At 44.1% G+C, this 16,017-nt stretch overlaps 1 protein-coding gene across 18 annotated transcripts in view; it reads left to right on the top strand.

Moving 5' to 3' along the window:
• MTMR3 (myotubularin related protein 3) overlaps window positions 1-16,017 on the top strand; it is a 150,823-nt gene that overhangs the window by 127,040 nt on the left and 7,766 nt on the right. For 10 of the 18 annotated variants that reach the window (XM_045457746.1, XM_045457747.1, XM_045457757.1 and 7 more), the window contains 9 exons: window positions 1,552-1,757; window positions 2,264-2,395; window positions 3,404-3,515; window positions 6,229-6,424; window positions 7,224-7,409; window positions 10,463-10,633; window positions 11,744-11,889; window positions 12,905-14,321; window positions 15,485-15,595. In XM_045457746.1, the coding sequence (XP_045313702.1) occupies window positions 1,552-1,757; window positions 2,264-2,395; window positions 3,404-3,515; window positions 6,229-6,424; window positions 7,224-7,409; window positions 10,463-10,633; window positions 11,744-11,889; window positions 12,905-14,321; window positions 15,485-15,595 (2,677 nt within the window). The remainder of the gene's footprint in view (window positions 1-1,551; window positions 1,758-2,263; window positions 2,396-3,403; window positions 3,516-6,228; window positions 6,425-7,223; window positions 7,410-10,462; window positions 10,634-11,743; window positions 11,890-12,904; window positions 14,322-15,484; window positions 15,596-16,017) is intronic. The other 8 variants (XM_045457753.1, XM_045457751.1, XM_045457748.1 and 5 more) reach the window with 1 other exon arrangement.

Genomic DNA, 16,017 nt, shown 5'->3' with positions numbered 1-16,017 from the left:
CAAGTTGTTTCCTTGTCTCTCTCTGTGAGGGAGGATCTAAAAACTACAAGCAAACTGATGGTTCCAATGGAATTTGGTCATTGCCAATTTTAATTGGCTGTTCATGAGCTTTAGGATTAATAACAAAAATCTTTCTTACATTGTTCCTTGAAGATGTCACATAGATTCAATAGTATGTTTTATTTACATCCATCTGTATGTTAAATATGTGTTATGTGTGTGCATGCATGTGTATGTGTTTAGATTTTAATGGGAGGTAAGAAATTGATAGTTCCCCCCAGGATATAGGATTGGGGGACATTTAATTTTTTTGCTTACTAACTTCTTACTCTTCTTAGTTTTCTAATCAAAGGATTACTTTTATAACTTTTTGAAAACCACTTTAAGATTGTCACATACAGTTCACCCTTTTAATGCGTTCAGTTTGATTTTTTTTTTTTTTTTTTTTTGTGTATTCACAGAGTTGTGCAACCATCACTACAGTCAGTTTTAGTACACCTTTACCACCTCAGAAAGAAACTCCAGATCCATTAGTAGTCGCTCTTTATTCCCTCCCTCCCCAAGCCCCCTAGCCCAGGTTGCTAGTAATCTACTTTGCCACTATAGATTTGCCTATTGTGGACACTTCTAATAAACGGAATCATACCATATGTGAACTTTTATGACTAACTTCTTTCACTTAGCATAACATACTCCAGGTTCATCCATGGTATAGCATTTATTGGAACTTTGTACCTTTTGATTGCCAAATCTTTTATAACTTTTTAATTGCTAAAATCATCTAAATTCCTAACAAGGAAAATACTGGGTTTTAATAGCATCTTGAAGTAGACTTTTGAGTAAGATTTCTGGTCTTAACTTCTTAAGAAAGAATCTGTTGGAGTATAGCTCATTGAGCTATCTGCCTATAATAAGAGCAGTTAGTGAGTCATGGAATCTCAGGGGATTTTGTAGAGTAGTCCACTGTGGGTCAGGTAAGTGTTTGAGTCCCAAAGGTGGGATCTTGTTTTGAAAAGAATCTCCAAAGCCAACCATAAGTGCACAGTTGCTGCAGTGGGGCCCTCAGAAGTTGGTGTGAAAACAAATTTTCCTGCTTCAGCATCTGTTATGCCAGGATTTTCAGGGGCAGTATTAAAAAGGAGAGATTAGTGTTTCATTATTGAGTAGCAGAATTAGTGTAGTATTTATAGATTATTTCTTACCTGATTTTCCAAAAATAAATTTTAAGAGTCAAACATTTACTTTATGCATATTAATTTGTTTTTTTCTAAGAGAACACGTTTATCATTTTGTTGGTAACTCTACAAAGGTTTCTAAAATAGTACAGTATTTGAGAAAGATCCAGATAGGTTTTGTTGTTTGTTCCTGTTGCTATAGAAGATCTCTGCCCTTAGATGACTTGAAGCTAACTTTACATCACTTTCACTTACCTGTATTCAAGCTCTTCATTAATGCATTTAAAATCTACTACCTTACTTTTTGTGTGAGCACAGAGCATCTGAATGGGACCACTGAGATGGGTATAGTTGTTGTTTCTTGTTGCTTGTGCAGGCACCAGAGCAATGGAGCTGTTATTGCCCGCTGTGGACAGCCGGAGGTCAGCTGGTGGGGCTGGCGAAATGCTGATGATGAGCATCTGGTGCAGTCAGTAGCCAAAGCTTGTGCCTCTGATTCCCGATCAAGTGGCAGCAGGCTGTCAACTAGGAACAGTTCTCGAGACTTTCCAAATGCAGGAGACCTTTCCGATGTGGAGTTTGGTAAGATGCTCCCTAGACCAATGGCAGCAATTTTTATAGTGTCTTGTGAGAACTTTTTCTTGAAATGGCCTTCTCCTTGTAAGACATAGAATCTGTTTCATAGGAGAGAGCAGGCGAAGCTTTAATTGATAGGATTATTTGAGGAGTCACACATCTTGACAAAGAACCAGAAGACTCTTTAAGACTTGGCTTACTAGGACTAGAGTGTTGGTTGTCTTTCTTGTCACTGTGACAAGAATGGAGTATATACGCGATAGGGGACCTGGAGTGTCTCCAGACCATAGCAGGAGACACCAGCCTTCATTAAAGGAGTACACATGTAGAAATGAGATAAAGGAGGTTATAGGAAGAAGTCCTGTGTATCAAGTGTTCTTGTTAGGTGGGTTTCACTTAATTGAGGTTTTGTTTGTTCTGTTATTATAAAAGGTGTTTTTGGTTCTTATTTTGCACAATTCTGGGAGAGATGGGTTCATTCAGTTTTTCATCCCCACTCCTGATGTTCCTAGATTCTTCTCTGTCCAATGCTTCGGGAGCAGAAAGTTTAGCCATCCAACCGCAGAAGCTTTTGATCTTGGATGCACGCTCCTATGCAGCAGCGGTGGCAAACCGAGCCAAAGGAGGAGGCTGTGAATGCCCAGGTGAGGTGTACAGTGCTCTGTCCCATAACACTCTGTTCTTGTGAGCTCAGCTCATGCCCAGTTGGGTCTTAGTTCTCATTTTGAAATGAATGGCAAACCGTGTTCCTCAGCTGTCTTGAGAGACCCAGAACTGTTTGGATTCTTAATGCTATAGTTTCTTTTCAGGGAAGAAACAGAGGATGAGGTGCATTGAAACCAAATAATCGGTTATTTTCCCAACCTTTAAGTGATTAAAAATAAATAAATAAATAAATAAAAATTAAAAGTAAGTCCTCCCCTGTAGTAAGTAAGGCCTGTTCATGTTTGCAAGTTGCTTCTTTAAGTGGCTCAATTTCTCAGCCTTCTGAAAGCTTTTTGTTGCCTTTGACAGTGGGTTTACTCATTACTGACCTCACAGGAAACTCCCATATGGCTTCTACATAGAAAACCTGAGGTGGGAATTGAAGCAGCAAATACTGAATTCTAGCAAAGCACCTCTGTCCTGATCTGTAGCATCCCTACTATTTGAATGCTGGCTTTCTCCAAGAAGGAATCCCTTTAGTGCCAGATGTGTGCTGATGGAGCAAGTAGTAGCACCAAGCTCCTTATTCAGATGTGATTTAAACTGGAAGTTAAAAGCAGTTGTACCAAGGTGAAATTTGAATGCATAAAACGCATTGTTCTGCCAGCTTCTTTTCAAAGAAATTCCAGAGCTACAAGTTAGAAATGGCCCCAAAAGTAAATCTGGGGTCAGAGGGAAGGATGTAGATCTTTAAAAAAAAAAAAAGAAAGAAAGAAAAAAAGCTTGTTTTATGTCCATATCTTCACAAATCTTTTTGCAAAAACAGCTAAAATTCAAGCACCGTTTCCTCTCATAAAGGACTGGACTAATAGGCATCAAAACATTTCAGTTTCATTAGTCAGCAGCTATAGTGGGTTTGTTTTATAGCCAGTTTGCTGCTTTTAAATTTGGCCATGTGGGCTTTAAATTTAACATATTTTTGTTCTTTTTATTGTTATTCTCTGCAGAGTATTACCCGAACTGTGAAGTAGTGTTTATGGGGATGGCAAATATTCATTCAATCCGGAGGAGTTTTCAGTCTCTGCGGTTGCTGTGCACACAGATGCCTGATCCGGGAAAGTAAGACCTTGGCCTTAGCTTTAATTTTGTGTTGCTTTTTTCAAAAAGTGAGTTTAGAGGTGTCTTTTCTTCTGTTTCTTGATACACTTCAGTTTTACTTTCAGTCCCTGTAGGCATTCTGCTTTCTGTGTTAGCACAAGCACACAAAAGAGATGCTGGAGAAACATCTAGCCCTTTGAAAGGTTTAAAGATGTGGAGCACAGAACAGATCTCAGTCCTCAGAAAAGCACTACCTTCTTCTTTTTCCTGGGACCTCTTCCTTCTCTTCTACTTTGTTTTTGGCTCATTTTTAATTCTTTGGTTTTTGACATCTTGCAGTGACACTTACCTGCCTTAAGCTGGGATGTTTTACCTTGAAGAGTCAAAGTTTATTCATCATGTTCTAAAAAGGGTTAAGCTGTCTTTAAACCTTCTGTTAGAGGAGTTCCTTTTACATTTCCTTCTGATTCCTAAACTACCTCCTCTTACATACTAAGAGCATTACCAGATTTTTATTGCTTATTAAAAATGAATGGCTGGCATTTGCAGTGAGATAGGTGAATTAACACCCCCGCCTCTCAAGGGAACTGATTACTGATTGAATACGAGATAAATTAGCAAGAATCCTCTGTCCACAAATGTGGACAGATAAATATTTAAAAGTCCTCGTTTTACTATTTCAGGAAGCCAAAAATGGTGCAGAGAAGACAGAATTTTCTCTTTGTGTTGGAGCCCACAGCTATTTCCCTGGGTTCTGTCCAGTAGATCTGATCACATCAAGTTTTGCAGAATTCCTTGATTTATTGAGCCAAATGGCTGCCTGAACCACTTGTACTAACTCCTGGTAGCAAATGATTAAATTCATCACAGTTGGAAAAAGCCCAGAGGGTGAAGCAGTTGTCCTTGGGGAAAAGCCTGAGCAAAGGAATGAGTTTGCTGCTCTGCTTTGGGGATTAGCAGCTTGTATCTGCTACACATTTACAGAACCCGGCTAGCAGTACTCTCATCTCCAAAGGTGGGGCACTGAAAGAGCCTGGTTGAGGACTTACAAGATCTGCCACTAAATGACTCTGTGACTTTGGCCAAATGGCTAAATTACTGTGGGTATCAGTTTTCCTATTTATAAAATGAAAGGGATAGAATCAACACTACCGCATCTCAAATATCTGTATTTTAAAATTCTTTATTTAAAAGCTATTTTTTAAACTCAGAGTCAGAAAGATGTAATTGGCCCATACCTGGTCAAAAGGAATGTCTGGGGATTTTATTAAGGAAAAAGGTATTGCTTTGCCTGTTTTTTGGCAGCAAATCATAAGGCAGTACTGAAGCCTCCCTTGTGGGTAAAAAGAAGCCCTGGCAGTGGTGGGATCAGCTATAAGCAAGCCTCTCCACACTTGTTGGAGGCCATGGAGGGCTAGGGCATTGTGTGTTTCTGCTCCAGTTTGGGAATTGAACAAGGGAGTGTGGAATGTCTCAGAACCTCCCTGGTTAGCTGATTGTGGGGTGTAGTGTAGGCATGTTCTTGCCTAGTGTTGGCAGAAGGCTTCTCAGAACCCCCTGACAGAAGTATTTATTCCCTCCTTTGATTTAGTGTTTGAAGGGCTAGACTGCTGTCTTAACTACAAATCTGATCACATTTGGGAGAAATTAGAGCTTTTGGGGGGGTGGGGATGTAAGGAGTGGAATTCATGACATGCACGAGGAACAAAATGTCAATATAGTTAAAAAAAAAAAAAAATCAGTTTGTGATTACTCCCAAGCAGTAATTCTTGGGATCAGGTATCTCTTCAAGGTGTTTTCAAAAGAAGGTTCTTCTAGATCCCTGCTGAATCCAGTCTATATTAAGTCCAGTAATACTATGTAGCCATTGGTGTACTAATTTGTATGAATCTTAAGTCATTAGTATGGGCCATCCCAGTTTTAGTCAATAGAAATTCAAGATTTTAGTGGGTGTTAGGGTGTAGGGAGCAGGTGCTATTGTCTGTGCTATTTTTAAATGTGGCATCTGGCTTACATCTCCTTATAGACAAATTTGTATTGTATGTGTGTTATTTGTGTATGTATATATATGTGTGTGTATACACACACATGACAAGTTTTTGAGAACTTGTTGGGTATAGTTGCTGATCATTAAATATAAGTACTTACTGTTTTATAATGTCTGAATAGCTGCATTTCCTTCAGGAGAAGACTCCAGAAAGAACTACTCTTCCTATACTGGGTTATATAACTACCATGGACTGAAAAATATTAAATGTTAATTGTCATAAGTTAGCCATAAGATTTCTGGAAAAAAATCCTATTATTGTCCTGTTTCTGAAGCTGCCCTCTATTGCATAGTAGAGGTTAGGCCTCATCTTTGTACATGCTTTGTAAAGACAGAGGTTGTTTTATTTTGGCAGTGTTTTATTTGGAGGGAAAAAATCCTTGGGAATTGCTTCTTAATTTCATGGCTATTTGGCATGATGCAGTAAATCATACAAATCAGGATTTCCTCATCCTCCTTTTTTTTTTTTTTTTTTTTTTTTGAAAGAGAGCAAGCATGCATGGGGGGAGGGGCAGAGGGAGAGCAAGAGAATCTTAAGCAGGTGGCACATTCAGCATGGAGCCCTGATGTGGGACTTGATTCCATGATGCTGGGATTGTGACCTGAGCTGAAATCAGGAGTCAGATGCTCAACTGACTGAGCCACCCAGGCACCCTTCCTTATCCCCTTCTGTTTTTATTTTTATAGTTGGCTCTCAGCTCTTGAAGGCACAAAATGGCTCCATCACCTGTCTGTGCTTCTGAAGTCAGCACTTCTGGTAGTGCACGCTGTGGATCGTGATCAGCGGCCAGTACTAGCACATTGCTCAGATGGCTGGGACCGCACTCCCCAGATTGTGGCATTGGCAAAGCTCTTGCTGGATCCTTATTACCGAACCATAGAGGTGGGTGCATCCAAAGAGTAGGATTTGGTACTTCAGTACAAGTGGGGGAAACCTTGGAGGGTTTTATGATCGGTTTTGGTCTTGGTGGTTAAGTCTAAAGAAAATGAAATTTGTTTTTAAATCTTTCATCCTTTACCTTGAGCTAACTTGTGGTGGTGCCTGCCATCATTCTTGTGCCATTTTATAAAATGGAGCAGATTGTGGATAACAAGGTATTGAGAATACAGATGTGTTTTCCTTTGCACTGTCTACTTGGAAAAGTTTTGGCTACCCCCGGAAAATGGGGCTTCTGTAAAAGAATCTTGGCATGCTTATTATGGTAATAATGGGTCCAGATATCACTACAGTGTTCTGTGAAGAAAGCCCTACTCTGAAAGAACCACATGTTGGGTTAGAGATGTAAGAAAAACCATAAAGGTGTCCTAAAATAGATGTAAATCTGGAATGGGGAAAGATTTTAGAAACAATACTTTCTTTGTAAGTATAACACAAAATACAGAACTAAAAAATTAGAAAAAAATGTGGCTTTTGTATAGTGAATGAAAGAGGCTAAAAAGTATAGACTCAAGAAAGGCTCAGATAAATGCTTAGTACCCTTTTGATGATTATGGAATGGAGTAGAGGGAAGTGGAGAATTGCCCTAGGCTTGTGTCCCATGGAGCTTATGGCCGTGGGGCTGGGTTAGGTGTTTCTGTTGGCCTTACTGGGAGCTTGTTAAAAGGGATTGCTGCTCTTAATCCTGACAGGCTCGGGACTGTCACAGGCTTGACAGACAAGCACAAATGGTCTCTCCCTGCAGGGTTTCCAGGTCCTTGTGGAGATGGAGTGGCTGGATTTTGGACACAAGTTTGCTGACCGGTGTGGTCATGGGGAGAACTCAGATGATCTGAACGAACGCTGCCCGGTGTTTCTCCAGTGGCTTGACTGCGTTCATCAGCTTCAGAGGCAATTTCCTTGCTCTTTTGAGTTCAATGAAGCATTCCTTGTGAGTTTGGGCTTGTGATTCTTCATTTTGGGGACTTTCTAAAATGGGGATGTCAATGCAAATGTTAGCTAGTTTTTACATGAAATGATACATCCTTTTTGGAATTTAATAAGGAGCCATTCTCTTATTTTTAATTAAAAATAATGTATGGGTTTATTCAGTGAATCCAAGTGTGTTAGGTTTGCATAAAGTCTGTTGTTTTTTTAAAAATTTTAAAAAATGTTTATTCATTTTTGAGAGAGAGACACACACACACACACACACACATAGACATGGCACAGGCAGGGGAGGGACAGAGAAAAAGACATAGAATCCAAAGCAGGCTCCAGGCTCTGAGCTCTCAGCCCAGAGCCTGACCTGATGCAAGACTCAAACTCACAAACCTTAGATCATGACATGAGCCAAAGTCAGACACATAATTGACTGAGCCACCCAGGTGCCCCAAGTCTCTGTATCCTTTTAAACTTAGGTTTTATTTTTTTTATTTTTTAAAGTTTATTATTTATTTTGAGAGAAAGCATGCAAGTGGGGCAGAGGCAGAGAAGGGGAGAGAGAGAAAGAATCCCAAGCAGGCCTCACACCATCAGCGCAGAGCCTGATGTGGGGCACCAACCCACGAACTGCAAGACCATGACCTGAGCTGAAGTTGGACACTCAGCTGACTGAACCACCCACTCACCCCTAAACTTAGCTTTTAAAATAGATGATGGAGTTTGGGGCGCCTGGGTGGCTCAGACGGCTGAGCGTCTGACTTTGGCTCAGGTCATGATCTCACGGTTCATGGGTTCAGGCTCTGTGCTGACAGCTCAGAGCCTGGAGCCTGCTTCAGATTCTGCGTCTGCCTCTCTCTCTGCTGCTCCCCTACTCACACTGTGTCTCTCTCTCAATAAAGATTAATTTTTTTAAAAAAAATAGATGATAGGGCAGGTGAAGGGAAAGAAATAGATGATAGAAGTCCTAAGTAGTTAGAAATAATAGGGGTGCTAGGCTGGCTTGGTGGAGCATGACTCTTGATCTTGGGGTTGTAAGTTCGAGTCCCGCCTTGAGTGTAGAGATTACTTAAAGCTAAAATCTTAAAAGAAAAAGAATGGCATATCCTCTGCTCCCTCCAGTCCATCTGCCAACCCCCCTGCATGTGTTCCATACTTCCTGCCCCCCTCCTTTGACAGAGAACTCCCTGCCCTTGCCCTGTTCCAGCTCTTCCCTCCCAGCTCCCACTGCCTGTCTTCTGCTTGGCTGCATGGCACCAGCCTTTCCCTCTCTACTACATTGTTGCCATTAATACATAAACATAGCCTAGTGCCTCCCATCTCCTCAAAACCCTTTCTCAGCCTTGCATCTCTTGCCAGCTATTTGTCTCATTTTCTGTATTTCATTTCTTCATGGTAGAGCTTCTCAAGTCTTCTGCATTTACTGTCTCAAATTCTTTTTTTCCTATTTCCTCTTAAACCCGCTCTAGTCGGGTGTTCACCCCACCAGTTTACCAGAGCTGTGACCTTCATATTAATCCATTAATCAGCTCTCAGTTTCATCTTGTGAAGAACGTTTTTTTTAATTGAGATATAATGGACAATATAACATAGTATTGATTTCAGGTATACAACATAATTCAGTATTTATATATTGTAAAATGATCACAATAAGTAGTTAACATCAATCACCACACACATTTTTTTCTTATGATGAGAACTTTCAAGATCTCCCTTAGCAACTTTCAAATATACAATAGAGTGTTACTACCTGTGGTCACCATGCTGTGCATTACATCTCCATGACTTGTTTTATAACTGGCAGTTTGTATCTTAGACTGTCTTCGTTTTACTGTTTGGCACTGTGTAATCACACCAGTCTTGAAACCCTTTCTTCAGTTGATTCCCAGCACATACTGTCCCTCATTTCTTCCCTGCCTCACTAGCTGGTCTGTCTCCTGTTCTTCCTTATCTCCCCATTGCTGAATGTTGGAATGCTCCAGGGCTTAGCCTCCAAGGTACTTCTGTACCTTATTGCCTCTTGGGGGATTTCATCCAGTCCGATACCTGTAATTACTCTCCATGATTCCCACGTTTATAATAATGTCTTCAGCTTAGATCTCTCCACTAACTCCAGACTCACATATCCAACTGTGACTGTTCAGTATCTCCATGTGGATGTCCTAATGGTATTTCAGACTTTTCCTGTTCAAAGCTTGATTCTTGATTTCCATATCTTTCCACCCCCAAATCTGATCTTCCAAGAGGTCTTCCACCTAACCAAGTGGCAGCTCAGTCCTTCCATTTATTTAGGGCACAGTTATTTAGTTATTTAGTCACAGTTCTTAAAGTGGCCTGCAGAGCAATACTAGTGGTTTCTTGTCTGCATTCATTTCCTACCATTCCCTTCCTTGTGCAGTATCCTTCGGTCACACTGGCCTCCTGTTCCTTGGAAATTGCAAGCACACACGCACCTCAAGACGTGCTGGCTATTGCCTCTGCTGGGAGCATTTCCCCCTCAGATACCCACTTGCTCTTTCACTTCCTTCCCCTGCTGCCCTGCATGTGTCCTGTCCTGCTTATCCTGCCTTACTGTGGCCCACAGCATTGGTCACCCCTTCCCCACAACTAGAACCAGCTCCATGAGGGCAGGATAGTTGCTGTCCAGGACCCACAGAAAAGTCACTAATGACCTGTTGAGTGAAAAGTTGTTAGGAGTTTTTCAGTTTTCAGTTCAGCCTTGGATTGCACACTGACTTGCTCCTGTACCCAGTTTATATGCTCTGTTGCTCTTGAGTGTGGCTGTTAACTTAGAACTTCCAGGTTGACAGGAAGTCCAAAAGGAATGGGTGTGCCGACGATCTGTCTTTGTTTCTTTTGACTCAGGAATGGTGGTAGTTGGGGTTGGCGCTCTGGGATAGGTGGTGTGAAAAGGCAGCTCTTGTGTGGCTTAATGTGATTTCCCCACCCTTAACGAGTATGAATTCTGAGCTGTTCTCAGGGGTGTTGGGGAAGGGTGGCTCAGCGGGGCTAACCTTCCTCCAAAGACCGTGCACCCTATTGCTTGATTCTGGACTCCTACAGGTGAAACTGGTGCAACATACCTATTCCTGCCTATTTGGAACATTCCTGTGCAACAACGCCAAGGAGAGAGGGGAAAAGCATACTCAGGAGCGGACATGTTCCGTGTGGTCGCTGCTTCGGGCAGGCAACAAGGCTTTCAAAAACCTACTGTATTCCTCTCAGTCCGAAGCCGTATGTATCCTTCAGCCCTTCCTCTCTGATCAGAAGAAGGAATTTGGGGATGGTGACATGTGGGAGCCTTTTTCAGTAGTGACTGTTTTCTCAAAGGCATCACTGTTGTCTTTGGGTTGGTTGGTTCCACTTTTTTCCATCTGTCCCTATAAAGGCTTGTTTCCTGGTGCAGCTTTGACCTGCTTCTGGTTTGATTTAATACACATCTCTACTTTGTCACTCTAGACACAAATCTTTTCTGGCACCTCTGTCAGAGCTTACCTTACTCCTAGCATGTTCTGTCTAACAAGTGGAAGAGGCACTTAAGTTGTCCCCTGGCTACCCCTCATAGCTCAGAAGGAGCTGCCAAGAGGCCCCCAGCATCCTTCCAGTGTCATCCACTGGATATCCACTGCAGCTCCTGTCTCAGCAGAAAAACATGTATGACATTAGCATGTGTGTGTGTGATTTCCTGCTCACCTGGAAAACTGGCAGGCTCTTTAAGACTTTGTTCCTTAAAGGAACACCTTCTGTTAAGCAGAGGAAAGGAGGCTTGCACATCTGTGTTGATACATGGTAATGTTCCTTTTGTCAGAATGCATCTTAAATTCTAAAGAAGTCAAAAGGAGGCTAATCAGAGGTCATATTGCTTTGCTGGATTGTTAATATGCTTCTCACTACATTTAAACAATCAAAAGATTTAAGCTAACTGCTTCTCTCTTTCCTTCAACTGTGTCTACTGGGAAAGTAACAATACAGGAAGAAAATTCCCTTCTTTTCACGTGATTAGTTTAAGTGATCCTATAAAACAGGTTTGACAGTGTCTTCTGAAGCCACATTTTTGTGCCAGGAAACACAGTCAATCATCCAGTGGAATAACTTACTGGATGAGGGGACGAATTGAGCCGATATAAGAGTCATTCATTCAGTAAAGGGAATCCTAAGAAATCATTTATGAGAAATAGATTTCTAAAAATCCTTTTAGATTTTCATGCCCACAAGAGGCGAGAAACGCAGATGGTACAAGGCAAGACCTGTTGGGTATTCTGGCTTGGTGACTCTTTTTGACCCTCATTTCTAAAGACTTGTTAGGAGTTGTTTAAACCTGTATCCCCACTGCTCTCTCCTCAGGTGCTATACCCTGTATGTCACGTGCGTAACCTGATGCTGTGGAGTGCAGTGTACCTGCCCTGCCCATCCCCGTCCACGCCTGTGGACGACAGCTGTGCACCATATCCAGCCCCTGGCACCAGCCCTGATGATCCGCCTCTGAGCCGGTGAGCCCAGGGTTGATGCCAAGACCTCAAGTCCTGCGTGGGTGTTATTTCTGTGTTGGGACACATCCAAGGCATAGTCAGAGATCATGACATTGTCTGACTCCACACATCTCTCTTAGATTTCTGAGGTTTTCTCAGGGAAGGTATAGAGTTTCAGGCTACAAGGCCATAAGAGCCTCATTTCCTTGAAGGGTGTTGGGCCCTGTCACTACATTGTACTGTTGCATGCACCAAGCAGTTTCTCAGTGATAGAGCAGATCCTTTGGGTTCCTTGTGACCTTCTGGCTTGAGTTGCAGCCACTGCTCTATGCTCCTGCCTTTCTGCCATGATTTTATCTTCTTGGGCTTGAAAGGTAAATGTCAGATGATGGCACGTTTGGCTTTGCCACATGAGAATTCACTTTATTGGATTCAGACTGTCAAGTAATAAAATAATTTAAAATATTGTAATAGCAGAAAATCAACAATGCTTACTTTCCTTTGCTTGCTCTGTTGAGAAATAGGGCAATATTGTGAACTTTTTATTTATTAAAAAAATTTTTTTTAATGTTTTATTTTTGAGAGAGACAGAGTGTGAGTGGGGGAGGGGCAGAGAGAGAGAGGGAGACACAGAATCTGAAGCAGGCTCCAAGCTCTGAGCTGTCAGCACAGAGCCCGACACGGGGCTCAAACCCATGAACCGTGAGATCACGACCTGCGCTGAAGTCAGATGCCCGACCGTCTAAGCCACCCAGGTGCCCCAAGTTTTTTGTTTTTTTTTTTAAGTTGCATTTGCTGTTAGTTTGTATGTAGGAGCATGGGGTGGGAGGCTGAGAGGAAATTTGCAAACTAGAAGAAGGGCCCATCCAAGGAACTTTGCCTTTCTAGCAGTCTGAGCCTCACTTTGGAGATGCTGTAGCTTCTTAAGTAGCTGCAACGAACCCAGTTATGAAACAACTGCCCGTTAAAACCGATTGTCTCCTACTTCCTCTGAACAGCCTCATATTCTCATTTCCCTCAATCTCCTTTTGTTTAGGTTACCAAAGACTAGATCATTTGACAATCTGACCACAGCCTGTGACAACACAGTGCCTCTAGCCAACCGGCGCAGCAGTGACCCGAGCCTGAATGAGAAGTGGCAGGAGCATCGCCGCTCACTGGAATTGAGCAGCCTGGCTGGTCCTGGGGAGGAGCCTCTCGATCCTGACAACCTGGGGAAGCCAACCAAAGTGCTGGGCGGCGCAGAGCTATCTGTTGCAGCTGGAGTAGCCGAGGGGCAGATGGAGAACATTTTGCAAGAGGCCACCAAAGAGGAGAGTGGGATAGAGGAGCCTGCCCATAGAGGGAGCATTGAGATGCAGGAGGTAGAAGAGGAGGCTCTCTTAGGAAAGGAAATCAGGGGGAAGACCCTAGAGGGCTCAACCATTATTCTTCCTCAAGAACCAGAACTGGGTGATGCTGCTCTGACAAACCATCCAGGCACTAGCCTTTCTCTGTTCTCACAGGGTATTCCTGAGCAGCAGGGTGGGCTCAGCATTCTCCCCTGTTCTCTCCAGGAGTCTCCCAGGGGAGAACGTACCCACGAGGTCCCTGTGGAACAGCCTCGAATAGGAGCTATCACAGAAGATAGGGAGGAAGCATTTCTTCCAATCCCAGTAGATGTAAAAGTTGGCTATGGTACCTCACAGTCAAGTTCTCTGCTGCCCTCCCAAGTCCCATTTGAGGCCACAGGACCAAACACGGACAGTTCAATGGACATGTTAATGGAAGGTCAAGTCAAGTCAGAAAGTGGGCCCGAAGGCCATCGTAGACCTTGCCTGGTAAACAGTGGCTGGTTCAGTGGCAAGGACATACTTCCTCAAGCCACGGAGCCGCAGTCTTCAGAGAGGAGCCTAGCTGAGAGGCCCCAAGTGGGATCTGTGGTACATAGGACTTCCCCTGGCAGCACCCACAGCCCCACGCGTTCTCCTTGTGCCTTGCCTTTAGCCGAATGTAAAGAGGGGCTTGTGTGCAATGGTGCCCTGGAGACCGAAAATAAGGCTTTAGAGCAGCCCCCAGTGTTTAGCACCCTGCAGAAGCACCCCACCCCCAACGGGCACTGCACCAATGGGGAGGCTGGTAGGAGCAAGGACTCACTGAGCCGCCAGTTGTCTGCCACAAGCTGCAGCTCTGCCCACTTACACTCGAGGAACTTGCACCACAAGTGGCTGCACGGCCACTCGGGGAGGCCGTCTACAACGGGCAGCCCTGACCAGCCTTCCCGCAGCCACCTGGACGACGATGGCATGCCTGTGTATACGGACACTATCCAACAGCGCTTGCGTCAGATTGAGTCAGGCCACCAGCAGGAAGTGGAGACCTTGAAGAAACAGGTGCAGGAGCTGAGGAGTCGCCTGGAGAGCCAGTACCTGACCAGCTCCCTGCGCTTCAATGGGGACTTTGGGGATGAAGTGGTGAGTAGACCATGGTACCTCCATAGCTGCCCAAGGAGAGGGCACACGGAGGCTGGGTGCTCTTTGTGCCTGGTGCCTGGTGATTAGTACAGATTTCCTAAAGAATTGGAAAGGTGCAGAGTAGTCCTGTTGAGAGGCTAGAGATCAGCCTCAGCCATGTGAACGGCAGTCTGCCTGTTCTTTCCCGCCTTTCTTAACTTTCCACGGGTGTCCTGTTTAGACAGTTAGAATAAGAGAGTTAGCACTATGTGGTTGGTCAGATCTCTTTGGAGAGAGGATCATGTTGTAAGAAAGGACACGAACTCTTAGGTAGGATGACGTTAGTATGGCAATGGCAGATATTTCTGTCAAATTGTAGTGCCTGTTCTAAACACCCCAGTAGCTAGTAAACTGTGAGCCTCCCCCCCAAACCACGCCCCCACCCCAGACATGGGCTGTAGCTGTGAAGGTTTCGTTGAACAAATATTTCTACCTGCCTTCTGGCAGGTGATGATGGCAAGTAGAAATGGGGAGAAGTATTGGTGTTGGCACTGTCCAGGAGTTAGCACTGATGAGGCCTGGTGACTGGAAGTGGGGCTCTGTGAGGGGAGGTTCTCAGGGAGGTGCTCTCCTTACTTGCTGGGTCTGACTTGTGTTCACGTACATGCGTGAGCCTGGCTCTGAAGCAGTCAGCGTACATTAAAGGCGGGCTCATCCAATGACTTTCAATTCAAACAGACTTCTCCATTTTTCCTTCATACTAATGATGATTTCTCATTTTCCCAAAGAGTCCTTCAGAGAAAGGAGGACATGCCCAAAGCACTCAGTTTCAACACGTAGATGTAAGTGGCAGGGTTGGATTAACAGACTCACTGGAGCAGCTCACAGAGTTCACACTCCATCCTGGTCACTTCTGCCCCACTCACTTCCTGGAACCCAGGGCCCATCTGTGCACTGCAGAGTCACTGCACACAGCCTTAGATCTGTGTCTCTCTCTTCCACCTGAGTTCAGGCCTGTCTCTGCACCTGCTCAACCCATTTCTTGGTGGCTGATGCACCACAGATCTGGCAGCCCTAACACTCAGGCCCACCCAAAGTCCCCGGTGCTCCCTTCTTTTCCAAGCCCTTTCTTCTTCTGGGAGGAGCCAGGTTCATTCTGTTCAGCTGTGTTTGTTTGCCAACAGACTTCAATCCCCGACTCGGAAAGCAATCTGGATCAGAACTGTTTGTCTCGCTGCAGCACAGAGATTTTCTCTGAAGCCAGCTGGGAGCAGGTGGATAAACAGGACACGGAGGTACAGGCTCAGCCCCTGTTCTGAGTGCCGTCCATGCAACTGTTCTATGGTTTTTCTCCACCCCTATCCCTGTCCCATGCCCCTGGCCAAGGAACGACCTCATAGCACGCTTAGCCTTGAGCCTCTGTGAATCTCAGCGCCTGTGAATCCCCATCAAGCCTAGAATTTCTGAGCCAGGGAGACTCAGCAAAGTGGTCCTCTCTCATTGCCTCTGTGGACTGGAGCCTTGCCAGCTCTCATAGTGACCCAGGGTGTTTGCTGCTGCCTGATACTTTATCTCAGGGGAGTTTGGAGTCCCCTCTAGGGAAACGATTTGGACGCCTTTCTTGTACTGCTGACATCAGACCTGCTGGGCTGGTGCCACCAGAGCCAGTATGGTTCTTGTGACTTTTGCTGCCCCCAGCATGGCTCTTGCCGGCTCC

The sequence above is a fragment of the Leopardus geoffroyi genome, chromosome D3 (genome assembly GCF_018350155.1).
Source record: "Leopardus geoffroyi isolate Oge1 chromosome D3, O.geoffroyi_Oge1_pat1.0, whole genome shotgun sequence".
NCBI lineage: Eukaryota > Metazoa > Chordata > Mammalia > Carnivora > Felidae > Leopardus > Leopardus geoffroyi.
Note: the sequence above shows the minus strand (reverse complement) of the source record. Positions and strands in the feature narration are given on the sequence as shown.